Source organism: Hipposideros armiger, unplaced genomic scaffold (genome assembly GCF_001890085.2).
Source record: "Hipposideros armiger isolate ML-2016 unplaced genomic scaffold, ASM189008v1 scaffold_321, whole genome shotgun sequence".
Classification (NCBI taxonomy): Eukaryota; Metazoa; Chordata; class Mammalia; order Chiroptera; family Hipposideridae; genus Hipposideros; species Hipposideros armiger.
In genome coordinates, this window is record NW_017731671.1 from 983,591 (window position 1) to 1,006,741 (window position 23,151).

The 23,151-nt window shown below is 39.0% G+C and overlaps 1 protein-coding gene across 3 annotated transcripts in view; it reads left to right on the top strand.

The window, feature by feature from the left end:
- TNRC6B (trinucleotide repeat containing adaptor 6B) overlaps nucleotides 1-23,151 on the top strand; it is a 198,918-nt gene that overhangs the window by 46,685 nt on the left and 129,082 nt on the right. For all 3 annotated transcript variants that reach the window (XM_019660594.1, XM_019660595.1, XM_019660596.1), the window contains exon 4: nucleotides 11,361-11,428. In XM_019660594.1, the coding sequence (XP_019516139.1) occupies nucleotides 11,361-11,428 (68 nt within the window). The remainder of the gene's footprint in view (nucleotides 1-11,360; nucleotides 11,429-23,151) is intronic.

The window sequence follows — 23,151 nt, forward strand, 5'->3', positions numbered from 1 at the left end:
GCTGTTGACTCAAGGCAGCCCAGCTGCAGGTCGAGCTGTTGTTCATCTTAGCTGTAGAGGGCGCAGCGTCACTGACCCTGATGTGGGATTTTAACCGGGGCTCTGTCAGAGCTGGCGTCCCAAGCCAACTTCTAACCAACACGCTCTACTTGGCCAGCCTGACAAGTGAATTTTGACAAAGGCAGTTTTATGGAGACAATTCAGTGGAGAAAATATAATGTTTTTAACAAATGGTGTTAGCGTAATTGGATATCTATTTGCAAAAAAAGTAAACATAGATCTATACCTCAAACCATATACAAAAATTAACTCAAAATGGATCTTAGATCTAAATGTAAAACCTAAAACAATACTTCTAGAAGAAAACAGAATATTTTTGTGACCTAGGGTTAGACAAAGTTTTCTTAAATACCACAGTAAAAGCACAATCCATTAAATTTTTAAAGTTGATAAATTGTACTACATTATAATTAAGAACAGCTGCTTTTTGAAAGACACTATTAGGAGAATGAAAAGCCACAGACTGAAACAAAATGTATGCAAAGCATATATCTAATTAAGGACTTGTATCTAACATATATTAAAAACTCTCAAAGCTCAATAATAAAATAAATAGCCCAATTTTTTATTTTCTTTGAGTTTATTTGAGCCCAAACTGAAGACAGTTGCTGGGAAGCAAGATCTCAGATGCTTCCCCCCAAACCCAATTTTTAACATGGGCAAATAACCCAAGTAAAAAATGAGCAAAGAATTGGAATAAACATTTCTCCAAAGAAGATAATTAATGGCTAATAAGTACATGAAAAGATGATCTACATCATTACTCATTAGGGAAATGTAAATCAAAGCCCCAGTGACATACCACTTCACACCCACTGGGATGGTTATTATCAAAGGGACAGACAAGAAGTGCTAGTGAGATTGTGGAGAAGTTGGAACCTTCGGACACAGTTGGTTGGAATGTAAAATGGTGCAGCACTTTGGAAAAGTTTGACAGTTCTTCAAAAAGTTAAACATACAGTTACCACATGACCCAGCAATTCCACTCCTAGATAAGAAATGAAATGAAAGCGTGTGTCCACACGAAAACTTGTCCATGGATGTTCATAGCAGCATTATTCATAATATGCGCCCAAAAATGGAAGCAACCCACATGTCCATCAACTGATGATGTCGATAAACAAAATGTGGTGTATCCATACAATGGAATTGTATTCAGATATAAAACAGAATGAAGTGCTGGTATGTGATACAACGTAGATAAAACTCAAAAACATTATGCTATGTGAAAGAAGACAGACACAAAATAGCACATATTGTACGACTCCATTTATATATATGAAATGTTCAGAAGAGGCAAACCTGTAGAGACAGGAAATTGATTAGTGGTTATCTGGTGCTGAGAAGGAGGATGAAAGGAGGGCATAATGGGAAGTGACTGCCAAAATTTCCTTTTTGGGATGATGAAAATGTTCAAAAATTGGATTATGGTGATAGTTGCCCAACTCTGTGAATATATGAAAAGCCATTGGATTATACACTTGTAACAGGTGAACTTTATGTATGCAAATTATATCTCAATCAAGCTGTTTTAAAAAATGGTCAAAAAATTTGAAAAGCACTTTACCAGAGAATGGATGGCAAAGAAACTCATGAAAAGTTGTTCAACATCAATGTAACTAAAACCACATTAGAATGGTTAAAACTAAAATAACTTGCCATACCAAGTTGGTGAGATACGAAATAGCTAGCACTCTTACACAATGCTGGTGGGAAAGTAAGATGCTACAGCCACTTGGGAACACACTCAGATAGTTTCTTAAAAAGTTAAACATATGATCATATGATCCAAGTATTTATTCCACTCTGTTACACGTTGATGTGCCCCTCCATTCATATGGTGAAGTCCTAACCCTCAATACCCCAGAATGTGTGGGTCATAACCGTATGAGTAGTGTCTTTATAAAAAGGGGAAATTTAGACAGAGAGACACAAATACAGGGAGAATGTCATGTGAGCATGAAGATGGCCACCTACAAGCCAAGGAGAGAGGATGGGAAGATTCTTCGCCCACAGCCCTTAGAAGGAACCAATGCTGCCAACATCTTGATATCCATCTTCTAACTCCCAGATCTGTGTGAGACATTTCTGCAATGTAAGCCACCCAGCTTGTGGCACTTTATTATGGCAGCCCTAGAAAACTATTGGGTTGTCGGAAAAGTCATGACACATGTTTGCAACAAATGGCACTAGTTCATTTTTGGAAGTACTAGAGTCACTTGCACCTGTGTTTTTGCTACATCATTTGACAGCTGACAGTTCTAGCTTCATTCTAAAAAAAATTGAGTGATTTAGTTGAGTTTGGAGATTTAACAACAAGTTGAAGATGGAAGACCAAACTGTGCATTTCTGCCATATTTTACTGTTTTATTTCTATAAAGGGAAGAACGCGCATCAAGCTTGTGAAAAGTTGCATAAAGTTTACTGTGACAATGCTCTACAAGAACGTCAGTGCCAACGATGGTTCACGAAATTCCGTGCTGGTGAGTTTGGTCTCAATGATGCTCCTCAGTCAGGGAGGCCCACCGAGGTTGATGACGACAAAATAAAGGCATTGATCGAGTCAAACCCACATTACACGACACGGGAGATTGCAGAAACATTGAACACCCATCATTTAACCATTCATGGCCACCTGAAGAAGCTGGGATACGTAAGCAAGCTCAATATTTGGGTTCCGCATGAACTCAAAGTTCATTTGACAGCGCATATAAACATCTGAGATATGCTCATTAAACGTGAGGAAAATGATCCTTTTTTGAAGCGAGTGATAACTGGTGATGAGAAGTGGATTGTTTACAACAATGTGGTGCGCAAACGGTCTTGGTCCCGACGTGATGATTCGCCCCAAATGACATCAAAAGCAGACATTCATCAGAGGAAGGTTATGCGCTCAGTGTGGTGGGATTTTAAAGGTGTTGTGTTTTTTGAGCTCCTACCAAGGAACCAAACAATCAATTCGAATGTGTACTGTTGGCAATTGGACAGTTTGAACGAATCCATCATCCAGAAATGTCCAGAGCTTGTCAATTGTAAAGAAGTTGTATTCCATCGTGACAACACGAGACCACACACAAGTTTGATCACCCATCAAAAATTATTGGAGCTTGGATGGGATGTGTTGCCATACCCACCAAACTCGCCTGACCTTGCGCCATCAGACTTCCACTTGTTTCGTGCTCTTCAAAACTCCTTGCGTGGTATAACATTCAATTCAGATGAGGCTGCAAATCAACACCTTGTGCAGTTTTTCGCAAATAACGACAGTTCCTTCTATGAATGAGGATTTCTGAAGCTCACTGAAAGATCGCAAAAGGTTATTGAACAAAACGGACAATATGTCATTGATTGATCTTTGTTCTTTATATAAATAAATGACCTTTGAAAAACAGACAAAACACATCATGACTTTCCCAACAACCCAATAATATACACTGCTAAGTATTTACCCGATCACAAAGAAAACATACATCCACACAAAGACTTCTAAATAGATGTTTATAGCAGCTTTATTTGCAGTAGCCAAAATCTGGAAACAACCCAGGCATCCATCAACAGGTGACTGGAAATCAAATTGTTGTACATTCTATGCAATGGAACACTACTGAACTGTAAGGTGGAAATGAGCTATTGATACATGGAACAACATGGATTAATTTAAAAATAATTATGCTGAGTAAAATGAGCCAGACCCCCCTCCCCTAAAAAAAAAGATTCCATACTGTGTAACTCCATGTATATAAACTTTAGAAAATGAGAACTAATCTATAATGACAGAAAGTACATCAGTGGTTGCCTGGGGAGGGGAAGCAGGAAGGACGGATTAAAAGGGTCACGGTGAAACTTTTAGGAGTGGTGAATATCTTCATTTTCTTGATTGTGGTGATGGTTTCATGAGTATATACATACATATGCCCAAACTTATCAAATTGTATACTGTAAGTATATGCTGTTAAATATATGTCAGTTATACCTCATAATACTGTTACATTTTTAAATAAATTTTTATACAGCCAACAAAAATTTATTAGTGGCATTAAATAGAACATTTTTGATAGAGTGGAAAAAGTAGAGGCAAAAAGGTTTTAAGAGTAGACCTGGACATGGTAGATTAAACCCAGTTATTAATCTTTGCTCCCTTCTAAAACTCCACTAAAATTATTTTTACAAAATGATTTCAGCAAGCATAAATCCACCAGAAAAAATTGTGAATGGCAGAGGAGATGGAACAGATAAGAGATGCCAACAAAATTCTGGACGCTAGAAAGCCTTTGAAGTGAGACACTGAAAACAGCAGGGTTGGTTGAAGAATAAGGAGGAGCCAGGCTCCAGGTATCCTGCCCCCCCCCACATCCACAGATCCACAGCTGTTCCTCTCCCACCTGGCAGAGCGAAGGGTGGAGGGAAGGTACCTAACTAAAAACAGAAGGATTAAACCCCATCTCCATGCTGTTGTGAGACTGTGCCAGCTGTCTTCCCAAATTCAGCCCCATCACACTGGAGGACAGACTTGCACCCATCTGGCTGAGGATCGAAGGGTATCTCTCTGGGCAGTTGGACTCCCAGGGGGCAAAAAGAATATACAGGTGCTGGTTTCTGAGAGTTTTCCCAATGAAATGGCCAGGTTCCCTCCTGATATCAAGAAAAACAACCACAGGATGGATAAGCAGCCTCCCATTTGTTCTCCACAAACAAAAAGCACTTCCAAGCTCTTTAGGGCCTAACTCTTAAATATCAATGGATAGCCACAGATGACCAGACATTTGATAAAAACCTGTGAATGAGAGAGATTGACTAAACCAAAGATAAAAGAAGAACTTAGAGGAAACAGATCATACAGGGAGGGGAAGAAAATTAAAACAAAAACACTATAATATGTTAGAGTTAAGAGAAGATATTATAATTATGGAACAAGAACAGGACCATCAAAAAGGACTATTCAGAGGACAAGGAAGGGGTCTTTTAATTACAATAGCAGATTGTTTTTTGAACTAAAAGTACTGGAATGTAAATGAGAATCTTCAGAAAGTGAAATAAAAAGTCAAAGTGATAAAAATGGTGAGACAAAGAGAATGAATGGATCAGTTCCGTAGATTCTGCACTGAATAACAGGAATTCCTGAAGGAGAGAAAAGAAATTGGCGGAGAGGACAGTTATCCATAAATAAGTAGAGAAAATGTCCCAAACCTGAAGAACCCGAGTTTCTGGATTGCACGTGCCTCCCCAGTACCAGCTCAATAAATGCAGAAGGACCATATTTTTAGAAAACTCAGGAGAGATGAAGGATCCTAAATGTTTCTAGAAAAGAAACAGGTCATATTCAAAACATCGGGATTTAGAATACTGTCGGTTTTCTATATAGCAACTCTGGGAACTAGAAGACCATAGAAGATGGCCTTCAAAATTTTGAAGGGAAAAATGTTCACTAGTTTGAACGTCTATATTCGATTAATGGATATAGAAGTTCAACTTCTGTATTCGATTAATGGATATATACATATGTGGGTAAAAAAAATCTGTATGTCAGTTATATGTATGGATAAAATAAGGACATTTCAGTCACTTAAGATCCGAAAACATTCACTTCCCATGTACCTTTTAATTGGGAAACCACTGGAATATATATTTCACCTAAACCAGGGAGTAAACCATAAAAGGGGGAAGACAAAGGACCTGGGCAACAGATGCTCCAGCGTAGGAGAGAGAGAAGGAACTCCAGAGAGGAGGAGAAAAAAGACGTCCCTGGCAAGGGATCAGCTACTTCGCAGCCTGGAGAGCAGACAATCTCGACTGGAACAGGGGAAAACCCCGGAGGAATAGCTCCAAGACCGGAATGAAATTGATAGATTACCTGAAGTGTTTGAACTGCTTTAGAGGAGACTTACAGCTCTGTTGGAGAGTTTGAGGATGAATTAGCGAAAAATACATAATAAATACTAAGCCAAAAAGAAATTAAAGACTGTGTAAGAAGAGGAAGTAGTAATTGTTAGTTCCAAGAAAAAAAAAATGTACAAGAAAAGACATTTATACTAGTCCGTGTGATTCAGCTGTATATATTATGTACTTAGTAATAGCACTCATAGCACTGAATATTGATTTGGACAAAACTGGTGACTTATGTGGGAGTCTGGGAGAAGGGAGTTATGTTTATGTTATGGGGTGGGGGAGGTGGGAGCAGTGGAAGAGAGTACTGTTTTGTTTATAAGCCTGGTAGTATTATTTGACTTTTAAAATTATATATATATATGTGTGTTACTTCAATTAAAATTCATTTTTAAAAAATCAAACCAATGATAAGAACATAGAAGTGATGGGGTATAGTTTATTCTTTTAAGAATTTGGACAGTAAAGGGAATGGTAAAAACAGGAGAATGTTTGGAGAGCACCATCAAGGCCAAAAATAATTTTTCAAAATAGAAAAGATTATAAAATATTTGTAGGTTGAAGGGATGAGTTTACTGGAAACAGAGGAAGAAGGGTTCCTCAGATAGTAAGGTCTCATAGGAGACTGTGGAGTTTAGGTCATGAGCTTAGAATACAAGTGGTGAGATTAGCTTGCAGAGCATTACAGAGAGAGGGAAAGTGGGGAAAGATACAGGTTTATAATATAGTCCTGAGAAGAAAACACGAGTGCTTTGTGTGATATCGGCTCTCAGGATAATCTCAGGCACTCTCACCTTCTGAGTGGACTGACTAGGGAGGATGCCTAGTGTGTGGGTTTGGTGTCTGCGGAGAGGAGAAAAGGCACAGGACAAAAGGAGGAGGAATGTGTATGTAGCAGGTCAGCCATTCGTTTAGTCTTTCAGCCCAGCACTTAGCACCTCAAAGGCTTTCAGAAGGTGTGTTGACTGAATGCATGACTGACAGGAGCGGCTGTGTTAGAGCCTGGGGTACACAAAGATTACCTTGTTTTTCTCCCAGCCTCACCAGCAGCGGGGAAATGGGGGAACAGGATCACAGGGCTCCCTAAGCCTTACAGGGTAAACGGGAAGGGAGTGCCTTGGAAGGGTGGGAGGAAGTGTGAGAAGATGTCAGAAAACGCTTCCTAGAAAAAGTTACTTTTGAACCTGTCTTTGAAGGTTGAGTAGAAATTCGCCAGAAAAACAGGATGAAGAGCGGCCTTCCAGGCAGCAGTGCTGAAATGTCAGTGCTGAGTGGAAGGTAATTGACATACGTTTGTAAAAGAACCAGTTTTGTAACTTTCCCTGGCTATGCTTTGCACTCCAGGAGCAGAAGAGAAAAAGGTAAGGGATTGGCAAGACAGGAATGTCCTAAGAACAGGTTGACAGGTGAATAAATATAGGGCACTGGGGAGAAAACTCACAGAAATGCTTGTCAAGGGAGGCCCTGAATGGACTCAGGAAAGAGAAGAACCACAGAACTATCAATAGAAGTTACAGTGAGGACCCCTTACAGGTGCAGAGGGAGGGAGGCAGTGGAAGGGGCGCCTGCCGTCTGAGTCGGAATTCAGATGTGTAGCTGTGCGGATGGGTGGTGAGGCCCAGCCTGGGGCCTGTCCATTGCTAGCTAAGCAGGAAGGGAGGAGGTGGGTCGCCTAAGATGGGTGTACAGTATCCGATTCTTTCAGACCGTGTTAAGTGCCCTTCCCATTGTGTCCCTGCATTCTCACACTGTTAAAATTGACTAGTTTTTGTCTTTCCCAATAATCTTAAGTTTTTTTATGACAAAGACTGTCTCCATCGCTATTATCTCAGCACAGTACCTAGCATGTTATATGTGCTCAATAAATATTTGGTGAGTGAACAAATGGTAGTGAGGGAAAGGTGAGTATATGGTGTAAGTTTTTTTGTTTTTTGTTTTTAAAGATTTTATTGGGGAGTTGGGGGAGGGAACAGTGCTGGGGAATCAGGGGAAGGGAAACAGACAAGTTGCTGTCCTTTTGTTCTTCAGTCTAGTTGTGGAGGACCTTGCTTCACTGGCCCATTTTGATATGATCATTGTGCTCTTCCTGGGTGAGGCAGATCGGTTGCTGGCCTCCAGACAGCTGCTCACAGTGGCTCTTGGAAGCTCACACCGGCTGCTGGCCACTCACGCTGGCTGCTGGCCACACACAGTAGCCACTGCAGCAGGGGCTGCAGCCTACTCTGTTGCCGGCTAGTCACAGCAGCCCAGCTCCAGGTCGAGCTGTTGTTCACCATCTTAGCTTTAGAGGGCAGTGTCACTGGCTCTCATGATGTCACTGGATCATCAAATTAAGTCCAAAAGTGCCCTAGAGATTTGAAGAAAATAGAAATAAGGATGCAAAGGGACTGGAAATGGACTTGAGCAAAACAGGAAGTGGCAATAAGGAGGAGTGATTTTTCTGGATGGTTTTTACTGCCTTCTGAGATGATGGAGAGCGAGAAAAGGCATGAACCCTGATAAGGAGGTAGTATCTTCTGGGGAAAGTCATTTTAATTGGCACTTACAGGAATGAGGAGAAATTTGAAGTGTGCGCGCTGTGAAGGACCAGGGCTTCTAGGCAGGAGGGAACATCATGTGCAGAGGCATAGAGGTTGTGAGGCGCTGGTGTTTGCTCCAAGGATAAGTGAGGCGGGGGCAGATTAAAAAGATCATTTAGGCAAATAAACTTAACTCTGTCCCTCAGGATAGGTGATCGAGTGCCATTGAAGAGTATCAAGGAGAATGATGTGATCAGATTAGCATTTTACAAAGCCCACTTGATGGAAGTGGGTTAGAAAATTGGTTGAAAGGAGCTGGGACCCAGAAGCACACAGACTAGTGAGAAGGCTTTTGTGGTATGCGATTCAGAGAAGCTGGGCTTTAGCTATTGGCAGTACAAGGGGATTCAAAGGGGTGATGGATAGGAGAGCTATTTGGGAAGTGGCAGCCAGGGTACTTGGTGATTAATGGGATGTGGAGGTAAAGAAGGAGGGTGGAGAGTCTTGTACTGTACGATGATAGGTTTCCTGTTTTGGGATCTTAGTGAATGCTGGTACCATTCACAGAAATAGGGGTTATAAAAAGGAGAGGAAATTGGAGGACAAAGATGGTGTTGTATTATGGCTCTACTGGGCCATCCAAAGTGGAGAAGACTGGTTTGCAAACCATGGGGGCTGGAGTGAAAGATGCTGGAGCCAATGTAGGGAGGCTGCTGAAGCTTCAGGCTTTTAAATTATTCTTGTCATTATTATGCTAATTAGAAATTGATTATGGATGAATGGGGTTGTTTTGTTTTTGTTTTTGTTTTAACTATAAGAAGAAGCTAAGGTCCACAATTTAGAGCTCTTTAACTAGAGAGGATTTTTAAAGAAGGGTCAAGAATATTTTATAATATATAATAGTCATTCTTGTCCTTAAGAAAATGATTTAGGCTTGAGGCTTTAAGGAGCTTAATACATTTAAACAATTTGTCACTTTTTTTCTAATTAAGGTATAACATTTGTACAATTAAATGTATACAATGCAGAGTTCGGTGATTCTTTTCCACATGTCTGTTCATTCTTGTAACCGCAACCCAGACCCAGATCAACTCTAGCTCCTCATAATGTTCCCTCTTCAACATTGTAACTCTGTTTTCTCTTCTAAAGGTTAGGTCACTGTGTAAATTTAGGGTGGGAGAATCCTCCCTCCTTGGCAGCCCCCTGTAGGGTACAGAATCAGAAGTCCTAAGAGAAGGGTAAAACCTGGTTTGAATTTCACAGTATGCGCTATGTGTCTTTTATTATTCTTGCTTACACTTCCTCCAGTTTTTCTTTTTAATGGAAATAAAGTAATCCTCTCATTTTTCCATCTTTTTTTGAAATGTAGCCTCTTAATACTGTCTCATCTTCTCTAGTATTTCTGACAAATGAAGACTGAGGAGAGGATGGCAGAGCTGAAGTCTTTTTTTTTATTTGGGTTTTGTATGGTGTGTGTACTGTTGTCTGTCTTCCAGATAATTAGGTCCTAGAAGAAATGGACTGTATTTTTCTAAGCCGGCAATAGTATCTATCTCCTTGATTATATCTGCTCGATTTTTTTAAAATTATGCCTTTTGGGGGAGTTTTTTTTTGTAGGACTGTTAGACTATCCCTGTTTGTGGTCTAGATAGAGACCTAGCTCTCTCTCTCTCACTTATCTCCCTTTATGGATCAACAAACCATCTGGAATAGTAAAATGGTTTTTTTCCTTTGAAAATTTGTATTGAGAAATAAACCATACATATAAAAGAGAAAAGAAAAATATACAGTTATGAGAATAATTATAAAGCAAATACCCAATACCTACTACATAGGCCGAGAAAGGGAACATAACCGTACCCCAGCACCCCCGTGTGCCCCTTCCTGATTGAACCCCTCCCTCCTAGATCCCTAAGACATTCACTAGCGTAAATTTTGGAGTAGGCCTTCCCTTTTCTTTAAAGTTTATAAACCGTATGTAGACATAGATGTCTATATAAATATATACTATATGGTTTAAAAATGTATGTATGTGAACTTTATATTAACAGAATTATACTGTATATGTTCTTCTGTGACTTGCCTTTTTCACCCAATATTGTGCTTTTGTAACTCATTGAGGCGTGTTGCTATAGTTTATTCATTTCCATGCAGTATAATATTCTATTGTCTGAAAACACCATAGCCTGTTTACCTGTTTTACTGTTAATAGATGTCTCTATTTTTTTTCTGTTAAAGATAATGCTACTAAAATAATTTTGCATATATGCAAAAGTTTCTCTAGGGTATATACCTAGAAGAGCGACTGCTAGTTTTTGCACTCCATACACATGCAGGTATACTACACGATGGTAAACTTTATAAAAATGGTAGCACCAATTTTCCCTCCCACCAGGGGCTGAGGGGGGGGTGAGAGTTGCTATTGCTCTTTACCCTTGTCAATACTTGGTGTTGCCCAGCTTTTTAATTTTAACCAACCTAGTAGTCTCTTTGTGGCTTTAATTTGCATTTTCCTGATTGACATGAGATTGAACATCTTTTCATATGTTTAGGGCCATTTTTACATCCTCTCCAGTGAAATTCCTACTCTGTTCTTTTGTAAATTTTTCTGGTAGATTGTCTTTTTCTTACTGATTCATAGCACTTATTTTATTATATTCTGGATCCTTTTTCACAGTTATACGGGTTACAAATCAACATGCTGCCTTTTTTATGCTGCAAATCTAGACACCCAAGGAGAGATGCTTTAAGCAAACCTAGAGAGTGAAAACCATTGACCAGCCTTCTGCATTCGGCATAGAAATGGCCATGTGGTCTGCAGGGGCAGGCCCTGGCACTTGGGAGTGAGTTGCATCCTAGTTCCTGACTGCTGCTGACCTATGGTGCTTGCCTTTGCAGGTGGGACAGGAGGATTTTGTAATGGAAGGGCATGGCAAGACTCCACCTCCTGGTGAAGAAAGCAAACAGTGAGTCACAGTTTATTTAAAAAGGGTCTTATTACAAATCTTCAGAAGCACTTCGGTTAAACCTGCTGGGAGCATGTTTGCAGGNCACAAAAATAGCTACTTTTAAAAAGTTGGCAAATACAAAATTCAGAAAAAATAGCATAATATTTGTATTAATTCACTGCTTAACATATCTACCTGAAACTTTTTTCCTGCCTTTTTTGGCTACATACTCTTTGATTTCCCCTTCATATTATAAAAATTTTGTGATATTTTCTAAAAAGAGAATAGAGAGATAATTCAGAGTTTTCTGTAGCATTGTGGACCACAATATGGTTTTTACTATTGACAAATCTGAAGTGTTCCTTTCAGCCTCACAGCTTGTTATTAGTAACATCATATAAATTTGTAAAGTTATCAACTTTGGGAATACTTCTACAAAGTATCTTTTATATATGAACTACAAGATATTTATATAAGAGCTGTTATTATATAAGATAGTTACAAGGCTTCATTATCTCTTGTACATTGACTACCCTGAAATACTTTTTGAATTGACACATTTATATCATGGTATCATCGGGCCCTGCACACTTATGTCATGATGCAGAGTGAGTGGGTCCAGTAACATCTTTCTATAGGATGTCAGCAATAACTTGACCATACATGGAAGTGACTGAAAACTACATGAATGTATTACACTAAACCTAAAATAGATACATCATCAATTTAACTTTCCCTTTAGGGATCCCCAGAATGGTTGTAGCCACTCTCACTCTACTGACAGAGGGAATCATGATGGGTGGAAAGTTGAGATGGAAAGAGGCTGTGGTTTTAACATCTGGGTTAAGATTGTGATGAAAATATCTTGCCTTTGCACATTTTATAAAAATAATTGGTAAGTTTGTACAAGGTCGGAGAACTTACACTTCCTAATTTCAAAATATATTACAAAGCTACAGTAATCAAAATAGTGTGGTATTGCCATAAAGGCACACATATAAACCAATGGAATAGAATAGAAAGCCCAGAAATACACTCTTGCATATAAGGTCAAAGGGTATTTGACACGGGTGCCAAGAACACTCGCTAGGAACAGTCTTTTCAACAAATGTTGTTGGGAAAACTGGATACCCACTTACGAAGAATGAAGTTGAACCCTTCTCTTAAACCATCTACAAAAATTAACTCAAAATGGATTAGAGACTTAAGCTTAAGACCTAAAACTATAAGAAAACACAGGAGAAAAGCTTCATAACATTGGACTTGGCAGTGGTGTTTTTAATATGACACCAAAAGCACAGGCAAAAAAGCAAAAATAGAAAATGAGACTACATCAAACTTAAAATTTTTTCATCAAAGGACATAATCCTTAGAGTGAAATGGCAACCTACACAATGGGAGAAAATATTTGCAAATCATATACCTGATAAGAGATTAATATCCAGAATATCTAAAGAAGTACAATTCAACAACAACAAAAAATCAAATAACCTGATTTTAAAAAGGGTAAAGGACTTGAATAGACATTTCTCCAAAGATGATATGTAAATGGCCAAGCATATGAAAGGACATTCAGCATTACTAATCATCAAAGAAATGCAAATCAAAACCACAATGAGATGTCATTTCACACCTATTAGGATAGCTACTATCAAAACAAACAAAAACCTCACCAGAAACTAACAAGTGTTGACAAAGATGTTGGGAAATTAGAATCTCTGTGCACTGTTGGTGGGATTATAAAATGGCAGACTGCTAAGAAAACAGTACGGAGGTTCCTCAAAAAATTAAAAACAGAACTACCACATGATCCAGCAGTCCCTCTTGTGGGTGTGTATCCAAAAGAACTGAAAACAGGTCCTTGAAATATTTGCACACCCACATTCATGGCAGCACTATTGGCAATAGCCAAGAGATAGAAGCAACTCAGGTGCCCATCGGCAGATGAATGGATAAACACAATGTGGTATATACATACAATGGAATATTATTCCGCCATAAAAAGAATGAAATGCTGTCACATGCTACAACATGGATGGACCTTGAGAACATTATGCTACATGCAATAAGCCAGTCACAAAAAAGAAAAGTACTGAATGATTCCACTTATATGAGGTATCTAAAGTAGTCAAATTTATATAAATAGGAAGAAGAATGGTAGTTATCAGGGGCTGGAGAGGGGGAAAAGGAGATTTTTTTTTTTAAAGATTTTATTGGGGAATTGGAGGAGAGGAACAGCGTTGGGGAATTGGGGAAGGGGACCAGCCAAGTTGTTGTTCTTCAGTCTTCGTTGTGGAGTGCACCAGTCGCCATCTGGCTGCCCATCGGCAGCTTGTGACCTCTAAGCTCAAGGTGCTGTGTTCAATCTTAGATGCGGGTTGGCGTAGCCAACATCCCATGCGGGAGTCAAACCAGTGGCCTCGTTGTTAAGAGAGCACGCTCTATCCACTGAGCCATCCGGGCGGCAGCTCAGCTCAAGGTTCTGAGTTCCGTCTTAGTTGCGGGTGGGCGTATCCCACCATCGAACAGGCAATCTTGTTGTTACACCAGCTGAGCCACCCTGCCACCTGTTGGCAGCTCAGCGACAGCTCAGCTCGGGTGAAGCTCACTGGTCCATGTGGGAATCGAACCAGCAGCCCTGTTTGCTCAGAGCTCATGCTCTGAAGCCGTCACTGGTCCATGTGGGAATTGAATCGGTGGCCCTGTTGCTCAGAGCTCGTGCTCTGAAGCCAACTCTTAACCAACTGAGCCAAACGGCCTGCCCAAGGGGAAGTTTTTTAATGTGCATAGAATTTCAGATTGGCAAGGCGAAAACTTCTGGAGGTCTGTTTCACAACAAAGTGAATATACTTAACACTACTGAACTATACACTTAAAAATGGTTACGATGGTAAATGTTATGCATAATTTACCACAATAAAAGTAGAAAACAATACATAGTAGCAAAAAATAAAGAGATCATTTGGGCACAGTGTTGGGACCCCTCCTAGGGTCCTGGAAGAGCCCCATGAAAGTGAGGGGTCCTGCAGCTTAAGTTTCACCAGCTTTGTACTGAAGCATCTCTGTTTTGACCATTCTAGCCTGGTCCTTCTTTTGAAGCCCAGCCTACCTGAGCTGTAGTGTCTCCATTTTCTAATTCCTGCCTGCCTCTCTTAGGGTGGAATCATACAGCTGACAATTATCTTACACTTGTCGAATGTCCTGCATATATGTCTTAACTCCCAAGTATAGGATTTTAAGTACTGCCTTCTTTTGCACCCTATAAATACGTAGGTTCATAGTATTCATCTATTTGTTTCTTTGCTTATTCATTTGGTCATTCATTCAGCAAACATCGATTGACTTCCTCCCATGTACTAGATCCAGAAATAAAAGCTACATACTCTGCCCTTAAGAAACTCATGGTTTAGAGGGGGAAGCACCAAGTAAANCAGTCTAGTTGTGGAGGACATTGCTTCACTGGCCCATGTTGGTATTATCATTGCGCTCTTCCCGGATGAGGCAGATCAGTCGCCGGCCTCTGGACGGCCGCTCACAGTGGCTCTTGGCAGCTCACACTGGCTGCCAGCCACTCATGGTAGCTTATGGCAGCCTACTGCAGCAGGGGCTGCAGCCTACACGGTTGCTGGCGACTCATGGCAGCCCAGCTCCAGGTCGAGCTGTTGTTCACCATCTTAGCTGTAGAGGGCGCAGTGTCACTGGCCCTCATGTGGGATGGCAAAAAAAAAAAAAAAAAAAAAAAAAGAAGTACCAAATTGAATGAGTAAGCTGAGTCATTATTACACAGCAGTAACCGGGACATCACAGCAATAGTTGGATTTCTGTATAATCTTTTCAGATTGTTTTTGGGGAAAAAGGAAATGAGTTTTATTTTCAAGTTAATTGGTATTTTGAAAATGCCCCATAGAGGTTCAGTAGATGATAGTAATGCTCATGGAATTTTTGCTGCTGGGAATGTTAGTATAACCATAAACTTTGTACTAGGTCTTTGGGAAACTTTCAGTTGCTAATAAATTTTCTAATTTGCATTGAAGTTACTTTAAAAAATTAATTCTCTGAAAATGTCCTTTCCCCCCAGGAGTCTCAGAATCATAATAAATAAATTCTGAATCTATTTTATGAGCTTTTCCTTGGATGTCTGGGATTAATTACAGTAAGAATAACTTCAGGAGATACATGCTTCATAATGGAAAATGACTGCCAACTGTGTGGGTTGCTATTACTTATAGGGTAAGGTGGTGACTTCAAACAACAATGAAATGTTAGATCATGCAGTTCTTAGAAAACGGCACTTAATTTAATAAAAGTCTTATTTATTTAGCTTATGATGTACTTACGGACAAATAATATGCCTTTATGGAAAAATATTACTTGAAAGGCAAGATGTATTTGTCCAGTTCCTTAAAATTGGTGTTTTAAGGTTGTGTGTGTGTGTGTGTGTGTGTGTGTGTAGATGTTGTTGTGTCATTGTAAAATGTTTTGAAATACATAGCATGATGTAACCAGGTAAAGAAATACATGTTGAGCTGCAAGAATCTCCCGTGGTGTAATGAAGAGAAGCTAGTGTTCATTTCCTCAAACTTTTATGATCACTAGAGGCTGTGTGGATACAAGTTCTGCCCTGAGCACTCTGCCTGGGTTTGGGTTTTCCTTTATGCTAGGAATCTCTGTGAACTAGTTTGGGCTGAAGTAGAGGGGAAGAGTGTAGGGGGAGAGTGTAGTAAAGAGGAGGTGCAACATGATGGTGGGCAGTAAAAGGTCAAGTTCAGGTTTACGCTAGGTCTTCAGCTTTGCAAGGACAGAGACTTGAGTGGCTTGGTCACTGCCAATGGCACACAAAAAACATCAATAAGTACAGAGGGTGCCAAAAAAATGTATACACATTTTAAGAAAGGAAAAAACTGTATTAAAATTGTAATAATATATACCGATAATATAAAGATGAATACAAGTCATGTGTATACATTTTTTTGGCACTCCCGGTATATATTGGATGAATGACGATGTCAGTAAGTTCCCACTGGCTGTTAAGAATCCCTCTTCTGCATACTCATGAAAATCTGAGGCGGGGTTATTAGAAAGTACAAATTGGTAGTCACAAAATAGTCACAGGAATGTGAAATACAGCCTGGGGAATATAATCAGTAATATAAAGACTATGTAGGGTGTCAGATGGGCACTGGACTTATTGGGGAGAGCACTTCATAGATTATATAAATGCCTAACCAGTGTGCTGTACACCTGAAACTAATGTAAAATAATATTGAATGTCAACTATAATGAAATATATATTTATATAGTCACAGGATATAAAGTACAGCATAGGGAATAGAGTCAATGGTATTGTAATAGCTATGTATGGTGTCAGAGGGGTAGTAGACTTGTGGGGTTTATCACTTGGTGAGGGGTGTAAATGTCTAATCATTGTTGTTTTGTACACCTGAAAGTAATATAATAATAATAATAATCTGAGGTGGGTTATTAAAAATCCTAACCCCAGAGGATTTTAATTGTTACTAGCAGAAGAAAAGTGAGTTGATAACATGTCATGTTTAACCTTATATTCATTCAGTGCTTCCTTGAATTTATTCCAACAGACCCAATTTTATCTCTATTCTCTTTAAGCATCCCAACCTATAATTCAGTTGATTATTGTTTATTTTACAGAAAATACTTTTCTATCTAAGTCTGAACTTTTTCTTTGCTTCCAAGGGCCTCCATAAGATGCCTTTAGCTTACCTGTGCATATTTCCCGGCCTGTTTAAAGGCTCTTTCTGCTCCTGCCTAGTGCCTCTCTTTAAGATCTTTCATGCACATCTGATGTCCTTCTCCCTGTATGCCTTTCTTCAGGCCAAGAGCCCCTTCTTTCTGATCAGGAGCAAATCTAGGTTTGGTGGGAATGCTCTTGAAGAAAAAGAAAATTAATTTCAAATACAAATTAGGTACAAAAGTGAATAGTTATTAACAATGAGGAGGGCCGGCCAAGTGGCGCNTTTTTAATTGGGGAATTGGGGGAGGGGAACAGCGTTGGGGAATCGGGGAAGGGGGACAGACAAGTTGCTGTCCTTTTTGTTTTTCAGTCTAGTTGTGGAGGACATTGCTTCACTGGCCCATGTTGGTATTATCATTGCGCTCTTCCCAGGTGAGGCAGATAAGTCGCTGGCCACTGGATAACCACTCACGGCGGCTCTTGGCAGCTCACGCCAGCTGCCAGCCACTCAAACCGTAGCTTATGGGAGCCCACTGTAGCCCCACTGCAGCCTACACTGTCGCCAGCGACTCTCAGCAGCCCAGCTCCAGGTTGAGCTGTTGTTCACTATCTTAGCTGTAAAGGGTGCAGTGTCACTGGCCCTAATGGGGATCCGAACCGGGTCCCTGCTGCTCAGAGCTGGTGTCCCAAGCCAGCTTTTAACCAACGCGCCACTCGGCCAGCCCAAGAGTGACACTTTTTAAATCTTAAATTGGGTGTCCTCTGGATAGCTTTTGGGTGGCAGTGAGTAGAATTTTTTTTTTTTTCGTGCTGTGTCACAGAACTTGAAAAATTGTGTTGTAGAGCAGACTGGTGTTTCATATGTCCTTTTAAAGGAAAAACAGTTAAGGCTGGCTTAAAGGACTGATATGACTACTATTTTTTATTCAGACAGCGGTCTCCTAAATTGAATGGGACAGTGAATGATCCATGGAATTTACTGAAAGTATGTAGAGAGAGAAACTCCTTTTTCTCGTCTGTTTTTTTTTTTTTTACTAGAAAATGGTGTAGTTTTAGTCTGTCTTGTGAAAATTATGTCTCCGAAACCCTTAGGAATGAATTATGCAGAATATGCTGTGCTGTCACGTGACCAGGTTCATTAAAGGAGAATGTTTGTCTTGTTGTGAATGGAAACTAGAATATTTTCACAGCTGGTTTAATTTGCTAACCAGGCAGTTTTAAAAATAGCTTACAGTATAAATTCTAACTTTGCTCTATTTTGTCAAATGCATTTATATTCTGCATGGGCTGATGGATCAATTCATCTTTAGCAAATTAGAATGCCAAACATTTAGTGCTAGTGGAATAACAGGAGCACTTCTTCCTGCCCCCCACTCATTCCCCCACCCCTACACTCTGGTCAAAGGTCGTTACAGTATAAAAACCCTGGCCCGTTTGGCAAGGCTTTTCTGTGCACAAAGCACTTTGCTCATTACAGTTTCTCCATTTTATTCAGAGGTCTTGGTAGGTAACTTGCTCATGGTAATGCAGCTTGAAATGGAAGTTAGGATTTGAACCCGGATCTTGCTGACTTTAAAGTGTTATATAATATCTCTCGAACCCACATCCTTTGCCACCCTTGGGAGCTGTGTTCCTGAAAAGTACTATGGTTAGCAGAGCTGCAGTTGTCAAGATCAAAGTCCCATGGATAAGAGTGAGTTGGGGGAAACAATGAAAATGGCATTAAGCCTATTTTTAAAACACAGATGAAAGTTCTGTTCTCTGGAGGGTATCCATTTCCCAAACAAGCCCGTCTTTATCTGTACAAACCTGCTCCAGTAACCCCTCTCCTGAATCAGCCTCTTTAGGCATTCAGGAAACGGTACAGGGGCAGATTCTCCCACAAGTTTTATGTTATACAGACTGCACTTCTTTTCGAGAGCTTCAAACAGCCCCAGTGGACCTGAAACGTCATGTGTTGTATCCTTACCATTCTTCCTTGTTTTCGCAAGTCCCATACTGCCTTTTCACAGAGGAATCCTGTTTTCTTTTTGTTTTTCTGGGCTTCATCTGTGCTCATAGGAGCACATTGAAATGATAAAACTGAACTGAATCTTCTCCCTTGGCGGTCCTCCTAGAGACCGACCCACCTCTTCTGTGGGAGTGGGCAGCAGAGGTGCTTTGCTCCTTTGCTTGAGGCAACAGAAATAAAAAGATTTAATTATTTTTGGTATCTCAGAACTGCAGTTGGCCAAGGATGATCGAATCCTGAATAGGAGGATCTGTATTCTAGATCCTGAAAATAACACATTGCAGAATGACTTACAAAATTCCTGATGCTTCTTTTATTTTTTTTTTATTATAAAAGTCATGTGTGATTGTCACAAAACATTGAAACAGTAAATGCGGATTTAGAAATAAAAGTGAGACATTTCCTTTTATGCTACTGCCCTTCCTAATCTTCCTCAACATCTTCTGTACATTTTTAAACAAGATAGATTTTTTTCTAACATAATCCTTTTGAAACTTTTTTTAATTTGACATCTTTCACACTCTATTTCATTATTTTAAACATCTTCAAACATCTGTTGAATCGATGTGCTATAATCACTCCTCTGTAATAGATATTTTGGTGGCCTTCACTTTGAGTATTACAAACATATTTTATTGAACATCCTTGTATTATACACAGATGTATTTCTGTAGAATAGATTTTTAGAAATGGAGCTCTTGGTTCACGGGCATGTGTTTTTCACGTGAAAATAGCTGCTATCAAATTACCTTCCAAAAAAATTATAACAATCAACATTCATTTCCATCAATTAGTGTATGAGAGTGCCCACTTCTCCACACTTTCGATGACAGTAAAATTATTTACCTTTAAATTGTTGCCACCCTAACATTGTTTTAATTTGCACTTTCCTGCTTACTAATAAGATGGAACATCTTCTGTTAGTTTATTGACCATTGATTTTATTTTGTGTACCACCTATTTACATGTTATCCCCGTTTTTCTATTGGATTGTTTATTTTGATTGCTTTGTAAGACTTTATAAAGTATAAGTTTTAACCTTTGTCTGTTGAGATGTTTTAAGTATTTTCTCCTAGCCCATATCTTTTGACATTGAGGTATCTTTCATATTAATACACCTTTTAAATTTTTACATAGTAAAATCAATCAGCCTTTATGGTGTCTGTGTTTTGTGCTTGCCTAGAGAAGTTGTCCCTACCCTAACATCATTAAACATCCTTAGTTTTTCTGCTTTCTTGTTTACATGGAGACCTTTAACTGAACTGGTATTCATTTTTGTATACGGTGTGAGGCAGAGCTCTAACTTAATCTTTGTCTAAATTGGTTTCCAGAGTGGCTCTCCTTCATTGGCATTAGCTGGTATCAATAGCCTGTTTCACTTATGGAGACAGATGGAGCACAGAAATAATAGAACTTTCTTACAGTCACAGAGCAAATTCTTGTAAGGATTAGGTCTAAAATTATTTTTGTTAGCTAATCAGTGCCACTTTCCTTGTTTCTTCATTTAACACTTTTACTATAGGTTCTAGAAGTCTTGAAAAAATTGTTTTATTTCTGTGATATTTATTTCAGTGGAACTAAGTTCTGTTAATAGGAGAATTAAGGTAGCTATAAATGTAGAAAGCTTTCTTGACAAATCATTGACTTTTGATATTGAAAAATTAAGGTAGCTATGAATGTAGAAAGCTTTCTTGACAAATCATTGACTTTTGATATTGAAAAATATCTGTACTAAGTGGTTATTTAGATCAGTTGTGCTGAATTTTAGTGTATATGTGAATAAGATTTAGTAGAGTGTGTAACTTTTAAACACTTTGTCTATATAGTTGCTTTTAATGAGGTTTATTTACTATTGAGTATGTATCTAATGTAATCGTTTTTCTGAGGATATTCAGTTTATGAGCCACTATAGCAAATCAGACAAGCTAAGTTTACTGCTATATAATTACTACATTAAACTCACACAGTATTAATTACATGATGTGTTTAACACAGGGGTAAATACAAAACTATTACAGCTTTTCAAAAAGCAGCATGAGAAGATACGTGCTCATAGATTGTGTTGGCCGTGCTCATTGAAAGCTTGTTTTAGATAAAATGTTTCTACACAGGCAGGCAGGCAGGCTTCTGATTTTGTTTTATTTATGATGAAAGTGATGGTCTGGATGTTTGTGGGCAGATCATTTGTTGTAAATTATTTTTAAGTTAAATATCAGTTTTGGTGTATTAATGAGTTTGGCCTCTTATTCATTTCTTCCTTTTTTTTTTAAATATAACTTAAAAGTCTTTAAATCTCCATGATGAAATTTCCTCATATTCTCAAAAGATACTTATTCATATTCTCAAAGATACTTTGGTTAATTTTACAAAAGGTCATCATTAGAAACAAATCTGTCAAAGTAGGATCTCAAAAAGTTATTTGTACACAAAAGTTATTTGTATTCATTGCAGCATGATGCATTTGAGCCAAGAGGTAGAAGCAACCCAAATGTCCACTGACTGATGAGTGGATAAAGAAAACGTAGCATATACACTCAATGGAATATCACGAAGTCTTAAAAAAGAAGGAACTCCTGTCATGCGGTACAGTATGGGTGAAGCTGAAGGATATTATCCTAAGCAAAATAACCCAGTCACAAAGGACAAAGACTGTACAATTCCTCCCATATGACGTATCTCATATAGTTAAAATCATAGAAACAGAAAGTCGAAAGGTGGCTGCCAAGGGCTAGGAGGAGGGAGGATAGGGAATGAGGATTTAATAGGTATAACTTGCAGATTTTAAAAAGTTCTAGAGCCCTGTTGCAAAACAATGCAAATATACTTTACTGAACTGTATACTTAAAAATGGTTAAGATGTTAAATTTAATGTTATGTTTTTTGTCACAATAAAAAATGAACAACCAAACTGAAATGTACTTTAAAAGCAAAATACAGCCCAGTACAGAATGTACCAGCACATTTAGAACAACAAAAAAAGAAGGTAAAATTAATTACTTTTATATTGAGTTTATGTTGAAATGATAATCTTTTGTTTGTGCTGTACTAAATAAAGTATATTAAAAGTTTAAAAACCATTAAAATCTCATTTAATAATGTGTTTCATAGACAGTATCCCCTTTTTAGGGATTGTTGATAGAATTAGTTGTAATAACTCGTATATTTCTACTCTCTTGGGGTGCCATCTTTTTGGATTTCCCGTTCGAAGGGAGAATCTGTTCAGAGCTGGCGTGGGAATCCTATAAGGAAATCAAATTGTGATGGCAGTTTTATATTCATTCAGAGAGGAGAACGTAATCTATGGAGTCAACACTGCCCTTCACAGCCCAGTGTGCTGTAATGTGGTTTTGTGCTGGAGGTGCTGTTTTTTAAATGTCCTAACTCCAATGTCTTGATTAAATTCTGTTCTTACTAATTACATGCTTCCCAACTTAAATGTCTAGTTATAAAATGCCCTTTTATTTTTCTGAATTATTAATTATACAGACCTTAGTAAGTTCTAACCGTTTGTCCTTACCTTATCTTTATTTCTGTTCGCCCTCTAACTGCTTTACCTGTAGCTCTGTCTTCCTTGGATTCATCTTATACTGTAGTTTCTTTTCCCCAAATCTCTACAATAAGGATTCCTTTTATTAGGATATTCCCTTTCATATTTGACTGCCCAATTTAACACTAAGTTCTTTGAAAACCATTCTTTCGGGTGCTTGTTTAAAAACTTTGGGTAGCTCGGGCCAGCCGAGTGGCTCAGTTGGTTAAGAGTTGGCTTAAGAGCACGAGCTCTGAGCAACAGGGCCACCGATTCGATTCCCACATGGGCCAGTGACACTGAGCTCATGCTGAGCTGTCGCTGAGCTGCCAACAGGTGGCCAGATGACTCAGCTGGTGTAACAACAAGATTGCCAGTTCAATGGTGGGCTACACCCACCCACGACTAAGACTGAACTCGGCATCTTGAGCTGAGCTGCCACCCAAATGGCTCAGTGGATAGAGTGTGCTCTCTTAACAACAAGGCTGCTGGTT